Consider the following 17,228-nt stretch of genomic DNA (forward strand, 5'->3'; position numbering starts at 1 on the left):
CCAAAGTTACTCGAACGTTGAACTTCCGCTCGTGCGAGTGTTCAAAGTGACAGGCTTAATTGCTCGACTTCAAAACCCGTCATTTCCGCTGACTCGTCGACGAGGGTGGATTCGCGTTGCTCGAATTTCGCTAATTGTCAGATTTGGTCAACATTTCTGCGCGTTTCGCATGGGCGTCGAGATTCAGGGAACGCCGTGAATCAAGCGTAAACAGTTTTTCAAGTATAAAGCATAAATTACGCGCTCCCCAATATTGAAATCGTCGAATGAAATACGACGGGTCCTCGTAATTGACGCGGGGGTTGCGGCTCGTAAATATTTTCGGCGATTAATCCGTGCGCGAAGATTAGAACGGGCGCCTATAAATCAGCGTTCCGTTTCGATTCCTCGGCTGTCATTGTGAACAGCGCGACGGGAGGCTGATCGCACGCGGCTCGCCGCGATCGAACGTGCAAAAATCGCTTTGACAGACATCGTTATTCGCCGACGAAGATTCATCGTCACGACCGCGTTCTCCATTTGTCGCGGCTACGAGCGTTGAAAAGTTCGCCCTCCCCCGTTGCCGAACAAAACCATTGCCTTATGCAAATCCCTACGGCGCGACCTATACAGAGACCGGTCTCGTGCGTTTCGAGATGGTATTGCACTCTGGGGACGGAATGGGAGAAAAACGGGCAAGTAGACGAACGCAAAGAGACAGACGAAAAGAGAGAGAGAGAGAGAGACTGTAAACAGAGAAATAAACCGGCCGACGAGAGAGAAAAGGAAAAGAGAAAAAAAAGAAGAAGGGAAACGATTGTAGAATACAATTGCACGAAAAAGCAGCCGGTTAACCGTTCGCGTCGCGAGAAAAACGATCGTCTCAAGGACGAGAGCCTAGAACAACGAGAGAGTGTATTTTTCTCTGTACCGCGACACAGAGAGGAGTGTACCTATAAAAGAGAAATGGATGGTTGCCTCGATATCGCAACTCACCGGATGCAGCCAGGGCTATAGCCGCCATGAGAGTCCAACGTCTCATGTTTGCACGATTGAGGAATCGGAGCAGCTCGCTCCTTCCTCGATCACCACCACCTCCGCCACCACCGGCTTCTTCTCCGCCTCCTCCACCTCCTCACTATTCGGTTGTCCTCGCACGTGGCTGCAAACGCGTCGAACAGGAACGGACAAGCTAGATTCCGTAGGCACTGAGGGTGGTTTTCTTACGTTTTCGCGGAAACTTCTGACCGTGTCAAGGCCTTCGGTCTCCTCAGGGTCCACCTGAACGTACGTGCCTCGAGCACGGCAATGTCATCGTTTGCACTCTATCAGGGGCACGTGACAGCCTCCGTGGACCTGCAGCGTGTCCCTGCGCGTACACCTCGCACGCACTAAGCTCCAGCTCGGTTGTACCTTCGTGTGGCATCGTTGGGCATCGAAGACATCTCTTCGTCTCTCTTACCTACTCGTTGTATTTGTTCTCTTTTTACTCGTCTTCTCGACTCCACGTTTTTCTTTCCTCTCTCTCTCTCTCTCCCTTGTTTCTCCTCGCTTTCCTCGACAATTTCGCGTCCCTTACGAATTCCCGTGACCGGTTCTGTGTATAAACGGCACGACTCACACCGTTGGTTTACCGGGGATCAGGTGGAGCGGAAGTGCACGCGAGGCGAAGCGGAGTGGAGTCCGCGGGCACGCGATATGACTCGCACAGCCTAGCAGCAGATGCGTCGTCTTCGTCGTCGTCGTCGTCGTCTGTCGGTGGAGCCAGCTCATTCGACCGACTTCCGATCCAAAGTTTACCACGCCGTCCGAACCCCGCCGATTCCCAGAGCGCGTCTGACTGTCAGCACCGTGACGCTACTACCACGGTTAACATCCTCCATCCATGATCCGTTCGAGATCGATGGTTATCACGGATGTTGCACCGTTCTCTCGATGTCCTCGAGTGTCCCGTGTCTTGTCACAAGGTTGTCAGATGCGCCCCCGCCGGCGACCAACGCTGGACTGATTTTCATTTGGCTGCAGCGCCGCGCGGTATCGCCGCCTTGGCTCCCTTTGGCGCTAGCGCCCTGTGTGGCCTACCGCCACCGATGCGCTCACCTCTCTGTCCCACCGCCGCCGCTGCACTCGCTACCGTATTCCCTCTCGCTTCGATCAATCCAACCCCTCTCGGTCTAACTCACCACCTTTCCCTTTCCCGTGCCCGTCGTCTCTCGTTCTCGTTCACCCCCGAGCGGCTCGCATTCGCGCATCGTGGGGTGGCATGCTATACCATGCGGTACAAACCCCTTCCGCCGTTCTCTCGTCGGGCTTCCCTCTTCCTCCCGTTGCTATAGTGTATGCCAACATCGCCGGAGAAGAGAGAATCGTTACTATGGCGAGATCAATATGATAGGACGGCGCATGCCTCGGTATCCTTATACTTGAACCCTTCGCGCTCCTCTCGCTCGCACTCCACGGAACACCCCGTTCTACGTCTTCCTCTTTGCTCGTCTTTCTCCTTCTCCATCCTTCGGCTACCCCTCTCCGGTGGTGGTGCGGCTCCCGCACATTCTCCAACTCCCTTTCCGCCCCCTCTTTCCAACCCCGTGACGTACGTAGGGGAGAACGTAGCGTGCCAGACCGTTGGCGAGCGCGGCGTTGACTTAAGTCGCTTCAGTCAACAGAGAGAACCGTATGCGGGAGGATACCGTCTTCCCTCCGAGTCTCCTCTTAACGCCCCGATGCTCCGATTCTCCTTTGCGTCGATCTTCCTTCCGGATACCTGTTTCGACCCCCTTTCTTCGCACGTGAACCACTGCAATCCTTCTCTCTCTCTCTCTCTCTCCCACTCTCTCTATTCTCAGAGTTATTCCGCTTCTTAGACATCCGAAAAGAGCAGCGGTGAGATCTATGAACGGTTCTCTCGATTCCTAACTATCTTCTTCTGTGATTGACCTTGATCTCTAGCATTCATGAACGTTCGAACTGTCTGTTGTCCTTGCTGTTGATCTCTATTCCGTGCGACGCTACCCCTCTCGCACAACTTTTAGTCTCGTCACTCTGCTCGGATAGCGCTATAGTTCAGGAGTTCGTTTTACGAGTTCTGCGCGAGGAAAGTATGATAAATGGTAGGAGGCGTAATGTAGCGAATACTTTTATCGTTTTAAGGACCATTAAATTTCGAAAACTGTTGTCGGAGATGCAAAAATTGAACCCGTAACATCGAAGATTGTTATAATATAAATAAATCGCGTAAGTAAGCCGCGTCCGCCTTTGATTATACAGAGACTGGCCTCGCAGACTTTCTTTTATCGATCACACGGCACGTTCATGCGTGCGGGAATCAAAGGAGCAAAAATTGCCAAGCACCGTTCATCAATTACACAGAGGCGTGATTTCCTTGAGATCCGCGATGATTCTTCGAAGGATTTGCGGTGTGACGGAGCGCAGCACTTCTGCGGCAAATTGCGGCATTTTTGTTATCAATTTTTCAACTTACACAGCGCTCCAATTCAGTTTCTAGCTATTCTCCTTTCTCGACCCTGGTATATTCTATTCTTTCTGTATTCGAAAGTATTCCGCGTTACTCGAGCGTTCGTAATATCCACTTAAATCACGGCTAACGTTCCATTCATTAACCGTCGCATCAATTATTGAATAATGATACCATTATTTAAAGTACACACATTACGCGGACAATTGTCCTCGGTCTCGCTTTTAGAGCCGCGATCGTTTCTACTCACAGCGTCCAGTTCTTTCATCTTCGTGGCTCTCTCATTTTTAATTCCGCAGTCCAACTCTGGTATTCGATACCCGGAGCCACATTATCCTATTATATCCTAATTAAATCCGCACGCGCGTACAGGTAAAGGAAGAGGGAGGGGCTGTTCCGGAAATTCCGCGCGAAATTCGCATTCCCCTCGTTTACTCGACTTCTTAACTCTCCGTCCTCGATCCCCGACTGGTTTCCCATTACATTTTACCATTTCGTTAGCCGCAAAGCCGGCGCACTTTATTCCATTGTTCCCATTACCGATGCGCACGCGAGTCAGCTACGAAAGAATCGACGATTCCAGAACCGCTTTGCGGTTAACAGCTTCCGAGTGGCGTGCCTAGCACTTGCCGATACTCCTTAACGCTACGCTGCTCAAACTACCCTTTTGTTCCTCTCCCCTATCAATCTTTCTACTTCGTTCCGCGAATCGTACACGAGTGCAGCTACGTGAGCCTGGCGACCTGTTCTTCGAAACGAGGGACGCCGCTTGATGAATGTGGTTACGTGGGAAATCGAGCATCAATTAGTTGAAAGCCCGCTCGTCGCTCCCCTAGCGTGAGCCGCGTCGAGGAGGAGCTCCGTCGATTTCACCGGGACCAATTCCATTGCAAAGTATTAAAAGACGTCAACGTGCGCGTGTGCGTGCATGTGCGTTGGATCTTCTTCAACCTCTTTCCACCATCCGACGTAATTGTTTGATAACGAAATCGATTCGATGTTACGAAGACGTTTCGGTTGTCCCAACGTTGCGCGTTTCTAAACACGCGCTTCGATCGGAGTGTCTTCGTTTCATTGTTCCGATCGAATTTGTTTTACTCTTTTTCAGTCGATAGTAAAACGTGGGAGGCGACGGTTTCGTTTCATTTTAATGCACGGCTCGTGTTCTCATTGTTCGACGATGTTGCATCAATGCGTGCATATTTTACATAGATTTCGAAGCTCACGGGAAACATCGAGCATCGCGTACAACATATTTAAACGTTACTTTCGGAGAGTTTGTTAAATTTTATTTAAATTCGTTACTAATTGTTACTAATCTACAGTTTCATACGTTCATTTTCAAGTATAAAAGTGCTGAAAAACGTGGGACCATTTTCATGTTCTCTTTGATAGAATACCAGTCGTTTCGTTTAATGCAGGATAAAGCTGTTAATTTAATTCTACATTTTTTCGCATGAAATAATCCCTGTTCACTTTAGATGATTTTTAATCATCGTTCTACGAACACATTAAACAAATAGTCTTTAATTAATTAAATACATCGTATTTCACACTTTCTTTTCTAGCCTTTTTCTACATCCATTGTCCATTATTTTCTCGGCTAATGATTTCTGCACGGCAATGTGCAACTATCGATAGATACTGACCATAAATATCAACGTGTCGGACGTTTCAGGATCAGTAATTGTCGACGATGATATCCACTATTTGTCTCACAGGACAAATATTGAAATATTAGTCGAACAGTTTAATCCTCCTTCCTTTCAACGTGTACAATCGTCTACAAGTACAAAATATTTCGATTTCACAAATATATGTTCAGATTTTCGTGCATTTATTCAAAGTGCAGTTCGTTTCCGTAATTTCGCGAAACAAACGATATTATTTTGTCTCCAGCGCATCTATCCGATAAGTTAAAAGACACTGTCTATTATCCAAAATGAAACCGAGAATGCTCGTTCGACGATCCCTCGTCCGATGCCGATCCATATTATCGCCAACGAACAAACGTTTCTTCCGGCGCCAGACGCGCGATATCGACGATTATTACCTGAATATTCTCGATGTTATCGATCAGCCGATATTACCAGCGGTCCCCGTGCTTCAGACGTTCGAACGACGTCGTAACAGCACCACAACAGAACGCTAATTAACTTGAACACCGGCGTGGGACTGGTCTTCAGGATGCAAACCGCCTAGCACAGATTTTCACAGCGCGATGCGCGATCTAAGATCGCTCGATTCCAAATTTCCACCTCATTTCGCGACTGATCGAGTGAAATATTAGATGGAAATTGCATTCGAGGAAAAAAGACCGATAGAACAACCCTGGGCTTTTCCTATCCCTAAACATTCATTCGATCGACCGTGTTCCGCATTTCCCTAATGATCCACGAGAAAAATCAGCTGCGTACCCTGAATAAAGGTGATATTTATACGATACGATAATAGGATAATTGAATTCGTTGCTAAGATGAAAATATTTACACGAACGGTGTTAAAAATTTCTGTAACGTGGCAGCGGGAGCATTCGCCAAACCTCAATCCGATTACGTGACAAACAAAACGCCACCCTCGGCCGTTCGCTATAAATCAAAGTAACTCTCAATCATCGGGACAGTTTCATTAAAAACAGTGAACCAGGTCATCGATGAACTTTCGCACCTAAGTTGGCCCGCTTTGCCTTTCGACCTCCTGGCGAGTGTCGCGCGCAGCCCGACGTACCACTTAAAAGTGAACGTTATATATGACGGCCTTTTATTTTATATAGCCCCGCCGAAAAATGTCCCGACACCGTGAATTCAGGTCGACCCTTTGTAATTTGACAGCGCCGAGCCTAAAAGGCTTTCGAGCGTCTTCGGTGATCCGTTTTCCGCGGTGCTAAATCATAGAAGACGTGGCTTCTGTCTAACATCGCCGAAGGCCTTGATACTTAGTACCATTTTTGCAAGCAGTTGAAAGCATCGAAACACTTGGAATCGGTTCGATTCGACAAACGCGATTAACACATTTCACCGCGGTAATTTAACGTCGAGGAAGTTTCTGTCGCAAGTGAAACGTAAATTACGTTCCTCGAAGCGGTGGAAGGCATTTCACCTCGATAGCCGTGGCGAGGCACGTTCGTTGCGTTCAGAAAACAGAGTGCCGGTAACGCGTCGCCGGGTTTTCTAATAGGCCGAATTTTCTTTCCCCCGAAGCGAAGAAGCCAAAAGATGAGGAAGGGACGTGTTCCTCGCCGTTCGTTGAGAACATTTATCAGAAAAAGTCAACGTTTCGCAAGAAATACCGTTCGTGCCTCGCGCGATGCGCGCGAAGCAACACGAAGAGCGCGGTTGCTGGTGGTAGATGACGAATGAACTGGAATACAGGACCTACGCTGGCGGATTGCGCAAAAACTTGCTGCAAGGACATTAATAACGCATCATTCTCGCGCGAAAACTTTAATCGTTGGATCCAAAAGTCGAAAGATTTATCAACGTTCACCGAAATTTATAGTGTCTACGAGCGATGTCGGTCCATGTACCACATATATTTCCCCAGGGAGACCCAAATATTCCATAATGATTATTTTCTAATAAACTTGTGCAACAACGCTTCGTCGAACATCGCGCTCAATTTGCAACGATAATTTCGCGAAACCACATTTCGACGAATGAAAACACCCTCGAAGGATGGAGGATGTGGCATGCATCGAAACGAGTGGTACGTTTAAACGAATTGCCGAGACTGCAATTTAGGGAGCATCTGGACGAGTGACAAGTCACAGGGGCAGGGGAGGGGTTGGAAAGGACCACTGGGTTATGGTGAGTAAAGGCGTGTTTCCTTTAAAACACGGCGAAGAAACAGCACGTCGAGCGAAACGAAGTAATATGGTAGCACTTCGTGCCTGCACGATGGCGATGTTACACGGGCAATCGGAGAGAAGAGATACTCGAACGATTTATCATGTCCCGCATGGTTCGTGTCCTACGTTTTCCTTTCTCCAGCCTTTTTTCCTTTCTCGCTCGATCGATGGTACATATCTGCTGTTTTAAAGGTCCATATTGCGATCCTTTCGGGTATAAAATTCTATCGAAGCAAGAAGAGATAGCTGGTATTGCGAGGAATCGGTGGGGATTATAAAATTAGAGGATTTGATGTGATTTTCTGGTAGAACGAGGGAACGATGAGATATAAGTTCGTCGAGTAAAGTTCGTGCACCATCGCGAAGATAATATCTCATAACAATTCAATTATGGTCAAGAATTGCGATGATACGTATGTATATCACGTTCGAACCTCGTTTTCCTTACGGCTCGAGCTTAGAGTTATTCTGAAACCAGCCTCGTATCCCGCGGGAGTTCATAATTCACATACAATCATTTCAACTGTGCTATGCTACGCTGAAGAGTAATAGAATTACCAGGCCAGTCATACGAACGTACAACCCGCAACCAACGACATTTGTCAGCCGCCATTTGTGTGTATTACTTTTGACAAATTGTTACTTTTTGTAATAGAATTATGGCACAAATAATATATTAGAGAATATCTATGGTACACGTTTAAAACTGTACTGTTTTACTTCTCGCGTAAATCCTTTGACGAAATCGAAAATTTCTCACGTTTCGCTTGAAAAAATCGTATAAATATTAGATAGCTTGTAAGCGCTGATTTATATGAGGAATTATGAGGATCCGTGATTAACAAGAAGCAAAAAATAAAACCCGCTGTAACGTGATATAATCCATTAAGTTAACGCATTTTTCTCAGCTAATGAAGTTCAGGGGTGACAACGAAATACATTTATTTAACGAATACCTATTAGTTATTTCTTTGTATTTCCCGGCTGATATTTAAGACGGTCGCAGGCATATAATTTCGCACTTTTTTCGCTGCTCCCAGCACTTCTGACAGTTCAATTAACTTGATTTAATTCGCGATTATTTCTTAACGAATAGAAGCGTAGAGTAAAGGATATACTTTCCCTAAAAATGTTGTATTCTTCTAATAATTAGATTTAAGTTACCCTTCTTCATTGAGAAGACACGTTTAAACGAAGACGTATACAAAATTATTCTCAATTTCGTCAAGAAAACGTAAATTCGTGTACTGTTTCATTTCGTTTTAAGAACAGTAGCGCGAAACGGAAACTGAACAGCAAAAACGAAATGAAGATGCATGGGCAGTAAATTAAAACTGCATCACTCAACGGCGACGTGAAATAGAACGTTTCTATCTTAAAAAAAATCAAAGAATTGCTGTTATTAAATCTGCTGCAGTTACCCATACATCACTCTATGCCCGTCGAAACCCCGTTTATCCCTACAGAGAAGCATTTGTTTTATTTTCTAACCATTTTTATTCTTTGAAATTGAAAAATTAAAACTCCTCGACTCTTATAAAAAAATATAGCACTTTACACGTAATAAACGTTTGTTTATTACATTCAAAAAAACTAAAATAGAGATAGGAAAAACAGAAACTGCGGATATTCAGCTTGTAGGAAAACCGTCGAATATCTTTTCGAAGCTGTTAAACTTTTCCAATTTGAGGGAAAAATTCCCCCGGAAAGTTTTCTTGGAGTGGTCATCCTAAACTCTCATTTGGTCAGCATTTATGACGTCTGTGATTACTCTCTATTGAATGGAAGCAACAAATGCATCCTCCGTGCGGTTCATTTCGCAGTATAAAATTACTCGTTGCGTTACTATCTCATCTTTCTAGTATTAAAAAAAACAATATCTTATATTTCCTAACAGAGTATGTCATTCTCTCTTAAAAAGACGCAACAGTCGTTTGAAAAATCTGCACGATAACTGGTGCAATATTTGCTTATCATACTAGAAAAACAATTCCATTGTACCAGCTGCGTGAAATTCGAATGTTAATGTGTCGAAGAGGGAAGGAAGTCTATCGTAGTTTATTACAGACAATGAAAGGACGTTGTATCTTATAAAGTAATAAAAATAAAAATTAAAAGACTTGACATCGTTTACTTAAAACCATTTACTTGCACCAGAATAAACTTGCTTCCCTCGCAACTCCTTATCCTACATCATAGACTCTGTAAATGAGTAAACTTTAACAAAACTTGCTACATCCAACATTGTTAGATTAATAGCAAATTTCACTCTATCTTTCTCTCTTATCGCCTTACTAAACAACCCTTTCAACATAGGGGTGAAATATATGTACCATATGATACAAACATACAAGTATCATGTAACCACGTGGATAGCTCCAGCTGGTAAAAAATATACATCCTACCCGTTGCTTTACTTACAATCGATAATCCAGAACAATTTAAACCACTTACTCCGTTAATCAACCTTCACTGCTCCCATTGGACGAAATATGTAATCCATTAGTAATCTGTAACAGAACGAAACGAAACAGTTAGAACCAAGATCTGCAAGAGTATAACGACACAATAATCAGACTCGAAAGATAGTTCAAAAGGCCAAAGAAACTCTGTAGATAATTCAAACGATGGAATATTCAAACAAAAGGATGATAATGTAAAAGTTACAGAAACTGATTTATACTTACGTTAATAATGTTCAATATGTAGTGAATATTGTAGCGTACTGATTAAACTATGAACTAAAACGTAAGGACCGAACGAAAACGTAGCTAAAACGATGAAAATAGTACACAGTTCATAAGCAACCGCGTGAACGTACTGCCATGACACGTCCGACCGCCGCCAGAGGACGACTCACACTGATCGTACTGTTTTGTTGCCCGCGCAGCCCGTACGCGCCAACGTTTGTTGTTTCGCCACTTTATATCTCTTCTACGAATGTTCGACTCACCTACAATAACAATAAAATGGTTGTACCGAAACTAAATATTGTCATGACATTACAGATACCATTTAGGTCAGAATTACTTCTGTATTTCGCTAGATAATTCAATATAATTCTTCAGCTCTTTCCTTTACGTTATACTTTACTACATCATTAAGGGCTACTAAATTCAAGTGTTTTATGTTTAAAGAATGGCGTCATGTATTTTTTATACATCATACATACACGGAAACAAATGAATAAATGAATGAGGATATAATTAAATGTTAGTTTTATTTTATTTATCATCATTGAATTGCAGAAGCAAAACTTCGTATGTTATAACCGCTCCAGCTACCTGCAAGTATACCTTTTCAATTATAAATTGTACTACAAATTTTTATTACACGCATATGTATAATTAATAGGAATATGTTCGCATACCGCAAGCATAAAATTTCTCGTTATTGAAAAGAAACGTAATCCTGTTAGAGCTACTTCGTCCGTAGAAAGTTGACATTGCAATCTCTGAGCCTGTGAAGAAATATTTTTGTTATCATTTACCAAATTGAAACTTTTGATCGTCAACATTTTAATTGATTGATGGAGTTCCTTTACCATAACTGAATTAGTTTAAAAGAATTGACTGCAATAATACAGCGAAATATTTAGGAAACTTAATTACCTCGATGCTGTAATTTGATGTTGAACAATTATACAAATAAGGTAACGCCTTCTTACTTTGATCGTGTATTCTAGCAGTCAGTAAAATAACAGCACAAGTGCGACCAATAAGAAATGCGAAAGAGCCGAAAAAATAAGCCGCGGCCAAAGAGCTGTTCTCCTCTGATGTGATTCTAACAGAAAAAAGAAAGAAGAGAGAGGTAAAGCGACACGCGTATCACATTATTTTTATAAATCATACTTACGATAGGCCATTTAGTAGTTGAAGACAAATGAAATATAAGTTGTTCGCAAAAGATAAAAGGATGATAGGAGAAATGTATTCATCCACTTTTTTCACGACGCAACTTAACATTGCGTAGTCTTCGCGGAGTTCATTCCAGTGAAACGTCGGTCGATACTTCGTCACTGTGATTATCAGTTTCTTATTTAAAGATTTATACCTTTCAGCCAAACCAGTAGCCACCTGGAAAGTAATGCAGAGAATTAAAACATTTATTGCTTCCATTAGCACATCGTTCAGCGTCTTCCTGTATTTAAAGACTCGGCAATTAAGAACTAAAGAAAATATTTAGTTAATTATTTACCAGCATGATAAAGAGATCTGTGAAATTCCATGTGAAAGTCGCCACCTTACTGACAGCAAAGATGTACAGGCCAAAGATAAAATTGTAATCCACTGAAAATAAGCGTAACTTTAATTAGAAAACGCCGCCTGCGTAACGTTTGATGATTTACGGTACTTTTGCGAAATCGAGTCTCACTTGTATCAAAAAGGAATGAATGCGATTGTAAGGTGTATATTTGCAGAAAGTTACGAAATGTCGAGTTCGATGCATTCCAGTCATAGCCTTTCGCGTTATTAAACACGCTTAGAATGTGTTCTATGAGAGACAACACCAGAACCACAGAACTTATGAAGAAAAACTTCCATCGAAGACGGGTAATCCGTGCAGAATTGCTGTACAGAAGGAATTCAGATCAGTGTAACACTTTATGTTTCATAAATCACTGAGATTATAATTAAACAATTATTAGTTAGGTGCAATAGCAATGGTTAATACGAATAAAACACGAAATTCATTTAGCAGACTAATCCATTGCTAGATAGGCAAATGTTTCACAGCTGATTTCCTCGGAAACAAATTAAAGCATCGTATCAAAAATGCTCTCCACCGTACATTTATACGAGCAATTACAACATTTCCAGCTATACTACGAATTTTGCGTTTTGTATAGCTCGTAACTGCGTTAACAAGAATGTTCTGCTCGTTCCTCCTTAATACTTTACAATTGCAGGAAAACAAATACATTTGCATCTCGTGCGCTTTTGAAAATTTCTCGCTATCGCGGAAAAAGTGTCCGATCGGAGATCGGATCGTCAGGAAATCTCGCGGTATCACGTTTGCACGGTAAAATAAACCAATTATTGCGGCTTCCCGGCGCAATACTGATTAGTGGCTGTGCAAGAAGTTCGCGTGCGCGCCAGATAAAGTCACAAACAACGCGATTAGTAAACCCGTGTGTCGTGCCACATTTTGTACCTACGAACAGTGTCGCGATATCGACCTGTCTAAGTATTGTTCCATGGCCCTCCACTCGTATTGGAATGGTATCCACCGAGACGACAGCCAGAAAAATAGGATACTGGCCAACAGACTGTTCCCATAGAATACCGCGCCAACTGTTGCTGCACCTATGCCACCTAAAACGCAATATAATATCACCAGTTTATCTCACCTTCCTTTATCGCGTGCTGCCGAGGAAAACAGGGGCTGTTTCGTGTTAAACGCCCCTCCCGTATGATTAACCGCAGAAATTGACGGCTATTCAAGAAAGTATTCCAGATCAAAGATCATCGTTGTGCTTTTTTTTATAACGCTTTTTCTAGTTAGGTATAATTTTTTATGGAATACAAAAATTCGTATTTGTCTATACGTAAATGTTCTCCTCGAATGTTCAACTGAACATGAAATTATTTACAAATATAGGCTAGAATTAGTCATGGGAAATATTCGAGTTACCCTCAAACAGCTCTTTCTCTCCATCTCTCCCTGTCTGACACGAAATATTGAAATTAAAATATCTGTAAACTACATATTCCTTACATGAGCAGTTATAAAAAAAAAGCAACCCCTAACGCGGCGACGATATAAATCTCGACTGCAACCAGTGAGACATGGGTGAAAGTTGGGAAGATAGTATCAAGGCATCGACCACGATGATATATGTATAAATCGCGACCGCGTGGTAGCCAGATATATATCTTTGAAGTACGCACCCTAAGGAGCTCTACCCATCAACCACACTGACATAACTGGATCAGTTCATATTTCATATTATAGCTGTTTAGCGTTTCTCCCTACTACTATCCTGAATAAATGAGTTTTATAGGTAACGAGTACCTCCTTCGTAACAAACGCGTGAATACATAGTGTAACATTCGGTAGAATTTGAACGATGACTCGCAGGATTGTTAAACAACACATATATTATAATAAAATATAGACTGATTTCGCTTACCGCGTCTTTGCAAGGTGTCAACGTTGAATGTTTTCAGCATGTGGATCACCGATAGAGCAGTCATGAAGAAAAACATCGTAGCGATGAAGCCCGAATAAATAGTGAGAAATGAGAATATTTTGAACTGAAGTTTCGAGAGCGACGAAGATCGGACACCAGCTACTGGAAACATACCAAACACCTGGGCGACGTTCAAAACAGGCCCAATCGCACAGTGAAAACTCTCTATCGTCTATAAAAAGATGAACAATATTAATACGAAATTCCTAAAATATACAACTTTATACATAACAATATTCACTAAAGTTATTTGAATAACAAGTGAATGAAAAATAATTATAAGTATATCTCTTCCCTATCTTGTGAAAATGTTTCTTGAATTAATAATGAAATTCTCACGCTGATATCTGTAGTATAACTTCGTTCGTCATCGCGAATTGCTCCAACAGACAAACTACTTGTTTGAGTCATGTTTAATTCCTCGTCATTATTATTATCCCTTTGGTACATGAAAGAGGACCAGATCTTTTGACTAGACTCCCCGCTTCTATGGGGTACTTCATTTATGACTCCTTTAGATTGTAGCATAATGAACTGGGCCTTTGAATACGTGTTCATAAATGGAACCATTAAATCGTTACCTAATATGATCCTAAAAAATTCTAAAAACATGCATTTATTAGGTGACAATGAAATGAATTAATTATTGTTTCTTAAACTGTACTTGTGGTAATTATATGCAAGACATATAACGATAAAGCTGATAAAACTAACATCATGTTGGACGGAAAGTTTTCTTCTGCGTTTTATACACAATGACGCTATAATATCCGATTATATAATTCTTTGATAAGTACCTACTTATACTTCTGTTTCTTGCGTTATCTAAATGAATGCACATTTATTCGTAAATCGGATTTATTTGCCGAATCTAGCGTGTCAGCTTCGATGTCTTTTGTCGAAGAAAATATTTAAATGGGCCTCGACTTGTAGATTTAATACGACTTGTATTCATCAATGCCATTAATACTGTACTTCATCGATCGAATAACACTGGCGTTATACGTGCTAATATTTTACATTTTATCGTCCCTGAAATAAAAACGTCGTTGTTTCAGGAATACCAGATAATATCTCCTGTTCCCGATCGCTTAGTTTTCATCGTGTTGTGTCAGAGATAACGTTAAGAGAACGCGCGATTAATAAATTTCGATGGGATTCTATGCATAAATGGTATTGTTCGCAGGACTGTTCAATTAATTACCCAGCATTGTGGACACTTACGGGTGTGACGCATGAGACAACTGATACCAATAATGCATTACATTCCAGGAAAAAAGGTAGCTTGTGTGTGTCTACAGTGTGAAGCAACGTGTTGGAATTGAAAATTTTTGTTGATTTGAAACGACGTCCATACTCCATATATTTGATACACCTACGCAAACATAGTATCCTGAGGAAGAACTAGACTAAACTAATTTCTTTTAAAAGAATTACTGAAATTTTACTGGAAAGCATATATAAATTTGTACGGATTATTTTTGATACGTGAATGGTCTTTTGTAACATTTAATAAAACGAGTATTTGTTCTATTTCAAGAACAGCAGACATCTGGAGAACATATTGATAGAGAAAAGACCATAATGCTACTATTCTCACGTAAAAATATCTTTGACGCAGCTGACCCTGGAGAATTCGTAGCTGTTTGTAATAATATCGATTTTTCAGTATTAAGCTTTTATGAAACTGTAAAATCGCTAAAATTATAGCATCGTATCACCGCGTGCTTTAGCTTGGGTGTACCATTCTTTTATTTTTTATAGGTATGCACAAATTAGTTGAGAGCTATGAGATTAAAGAGAAATAAAAATACAGTGAATCAATTTCTAAATATTCGTAAATACATATATATTTCATGCTTTGAATAACATTTTTAATACATGTAATTTGAAAGTTTAAATGTTAGTGGAATGTTATTTATCTAAAAGAGAAAAAGGTACTCACACAGTAGCCTGTCTAAAATTCTCATATTTTTAACATTTTCTGTTGTGGAAAACGGAAACCGAGAATGCAACAGGTCGAATTTTAACGAGAATAAAGAATCCACTGCACGAGTGTGCCAATGTGTACTAACTCGTAAAAAGTTTCTTGATTCAGGAGAATTGAACTACATACTCGGGCCTGCGCCATACACGCCTGATCAGATAGGCGTTTATACTACTGATCCTTCGTACGCTTGCTTAACGTTTATAAATTGCGATTGCATGATCCGATATATGCATATAATCCTTTGACTTTATTTATAAAATTCAGTGCTTATTCATTTTTACCCTTCTTATTCGAAATTTTAGTAGAAATTTTAGCTCTGTGAGCTTTGTCTTATTGAATAGTTACTATACTCTTAATTCATGAAATAAAATTCTGCGAAATCTGTATTATTTCATGGATACCTATATTTATATTTATACTACGATCTTATCATTGTTTTATTCTTTTTTTGTATATAAATTAAACCTTGATAGAACATATTATTTATAAGTACCTTTTAGTACAACTAATTAACAAGAATGAGAATCCATTATTCTCATGCCATTATTTCTACAATTATGTAGATTATCCTGACCTACATATTTTTAACATACATAGTGCTTTAAAATTAAAGTATATTTTATTAAAAAATTATTAGGGTATTTGAGGCACAAATTTTCTAAAGATCTCATACACTTTAATACTCTATTAAAAAATTGAGTCTTTATCCAAATAACAGCAAAACAAATATGTTCGATAAAACCTTTTCACACCGTTTTAATTAACCGACACATTTATTGAATACATTTATATTATATTACACTTATGTACAAACTAAGTATTGGATTTAGGATTAATAAAATGGAAATCCCATATACAACCATCTACCAGATTGCACGTTGGACACCGCTCAGTTTGTTATAATCAGCTAAATGACGAAATACCAGTCTTGACAAACGCCATCTTGTAACACAACCACGTGGACGAGATGTTAATATGCAGCGTCCTGTCAACTGTCTCAAAGCTGTTTGACGGGGAATTGTCTCATCTATTTGTTTAGCAACCATTTCCTAAATATGAAAAATATAAAATATTTAGCTAAGTCTGCACCATTCAACATAAAACGTTGCATGATAAATTGATTAATTTAAATCGAAAGTCTATTTATTTCAATCGTTTCGTGTAATTGAACCTAGTACTTTAAGGTTATGTGAACTCTCATATCGTACCCGAATTTCAGATGGTAAAATATTATTTCTTTTCATAGCCACCAATCGTAATCGTTCATCTGCATATTTCTCTGCCAGCTTTCTTCGCTTCATATCGCGAATCATCCATCGGCCAACATACTTGTTACGTATTTGTTGAAACTAGACAGAGGGTGAGTTCGAGGCAGATTTTACAAAAAAAAAGTACGATTTTTATGTATGTAACAAGAGATAAATATTGTTACATGCAAGAAACCCTTTAAAGATTTGTTCATACTTACACCAGATGCTGTAAAGCTGGTACTATTTGAAAGAAAATTGGAAAATGTCAACAAACCATTCCTTATAGCAGCCATGCTTGCCACTTAACTCAATGGTTGTCCTCTATGAAATCTGGAGATACAACTAATTCAAAGTTTAATGCTACTGTAAGGTAGATTTATACAGGGCGATTCGCTACTCGTATAAAAAATGTTTCCAGCTGATACTACATCTCAATAACAACAAAGAAGTTAATAATATTATATAACCTAATATAATCGAGAACCCGTGGCGCC

The 17,228-nt window shown here is 40.8% G+C and overlaps 4 protein-coding genes across 7 annotated transcripts in view; 1 reads left to right on the top strand and 3 right to left on the bottom strand.

The window, feature by feature from the left end:
- Nachra7 (nicotinic acetylcholine receptor alpha7 subunit) overlaps window positions 1–1,485 on the bottom strand; it is a 134,453-nt gene extending 132,968 nt beyond the window's left edge. For all 4 annotated transcript variants that reach the window (XM_076894151.1, XM_076894150.1, XM_076894149.1 and 1 more), the window contains exon 1: window positions 976–1,485. Coding sequence is in view for 3 of the 4 variants with exons in the window: in XM_076894150.1 (XP_076750265.1) it covers window positions 976–1,021 (46 nt within the window). In the remaining variant the exon portion in view is untranslated. The remainder of the gene's footprint in view (window positions 1–975) is intronic.
- The window catches only part of Gcn2 (eukaryotic translation initiation factor 2 alpha kinase Gcn2), a 215,173-nt gene that overhangs the window by 177,667 nt on the left and 20,278 nt on the right, over window positions 1–17,228 (top strand). The window lies entirely within an intron of this gene.
- Window positions 10,484–14,925, bottom strand: LOC143423081 (gustatory receptor 5a for trehalose). Its single transcript, XM_076894152.1, has 9 exons — window positions 13,834–14,925; window positions 13,435–13,666; window positions 12,481–12,616; window positions 11,676–11,872; window positions 11,499–11,590; window positions 11,157–11,377; window positions 10,913–11,084; window positions 10,672–10,761; window positions 10,484–10,585 (listed from the first exon to the last, which is right to left on the bottom strand). Exons 1-9 carry the CDS (start codon window positions 14,104–14,106, stop codon window positions 10,526–10,528), a joined length of 1,473 nt encoding a protein of 490 aa, XP_076750267.1. The 5' UTR covers window positions 14,107–14,925; the 3' UTR covers window positions 10,484–10,525.
- On the bottom strand, window positions 16,320–17,081 carry Mrps14 (mitochondrial ribosomal protein S14). Its single transcript, XM_076894154.1, has 3 exons — window positions 16,953–17,081; window positions 16,693–16,833; window positions 16,320–16,533 (listed from the first exon to the last, which is right to left on the bottom strand). The coding sequence occupies exons 1-3, from the start codon at window positions 17,025–17,027 to the stop codon at window positions 16,348–16,350; spliced, it is 402 nt and encodes a 133-aa protein (XP_076750269.1). The 5' UTR covers window positions 17,028–17,081; the 3' UTR covers window positions 16,320–16,347.

The sequence above is a fragment of the Xylocopa sonorina genome, chromosome 4 (genome assembly GCF_050948175.1).
Source record: "Xylocopa sonorina isolate GNS202 chromosome 4, iyXylSono1_principal, whole genome shotgun sequence".
Lineage (NCBI taxonomy): Eukaryota > Metazoa > Arthropoda > Insecta > Hymenoptera > Apidae > Xylocopa > Xylocopa sonorina.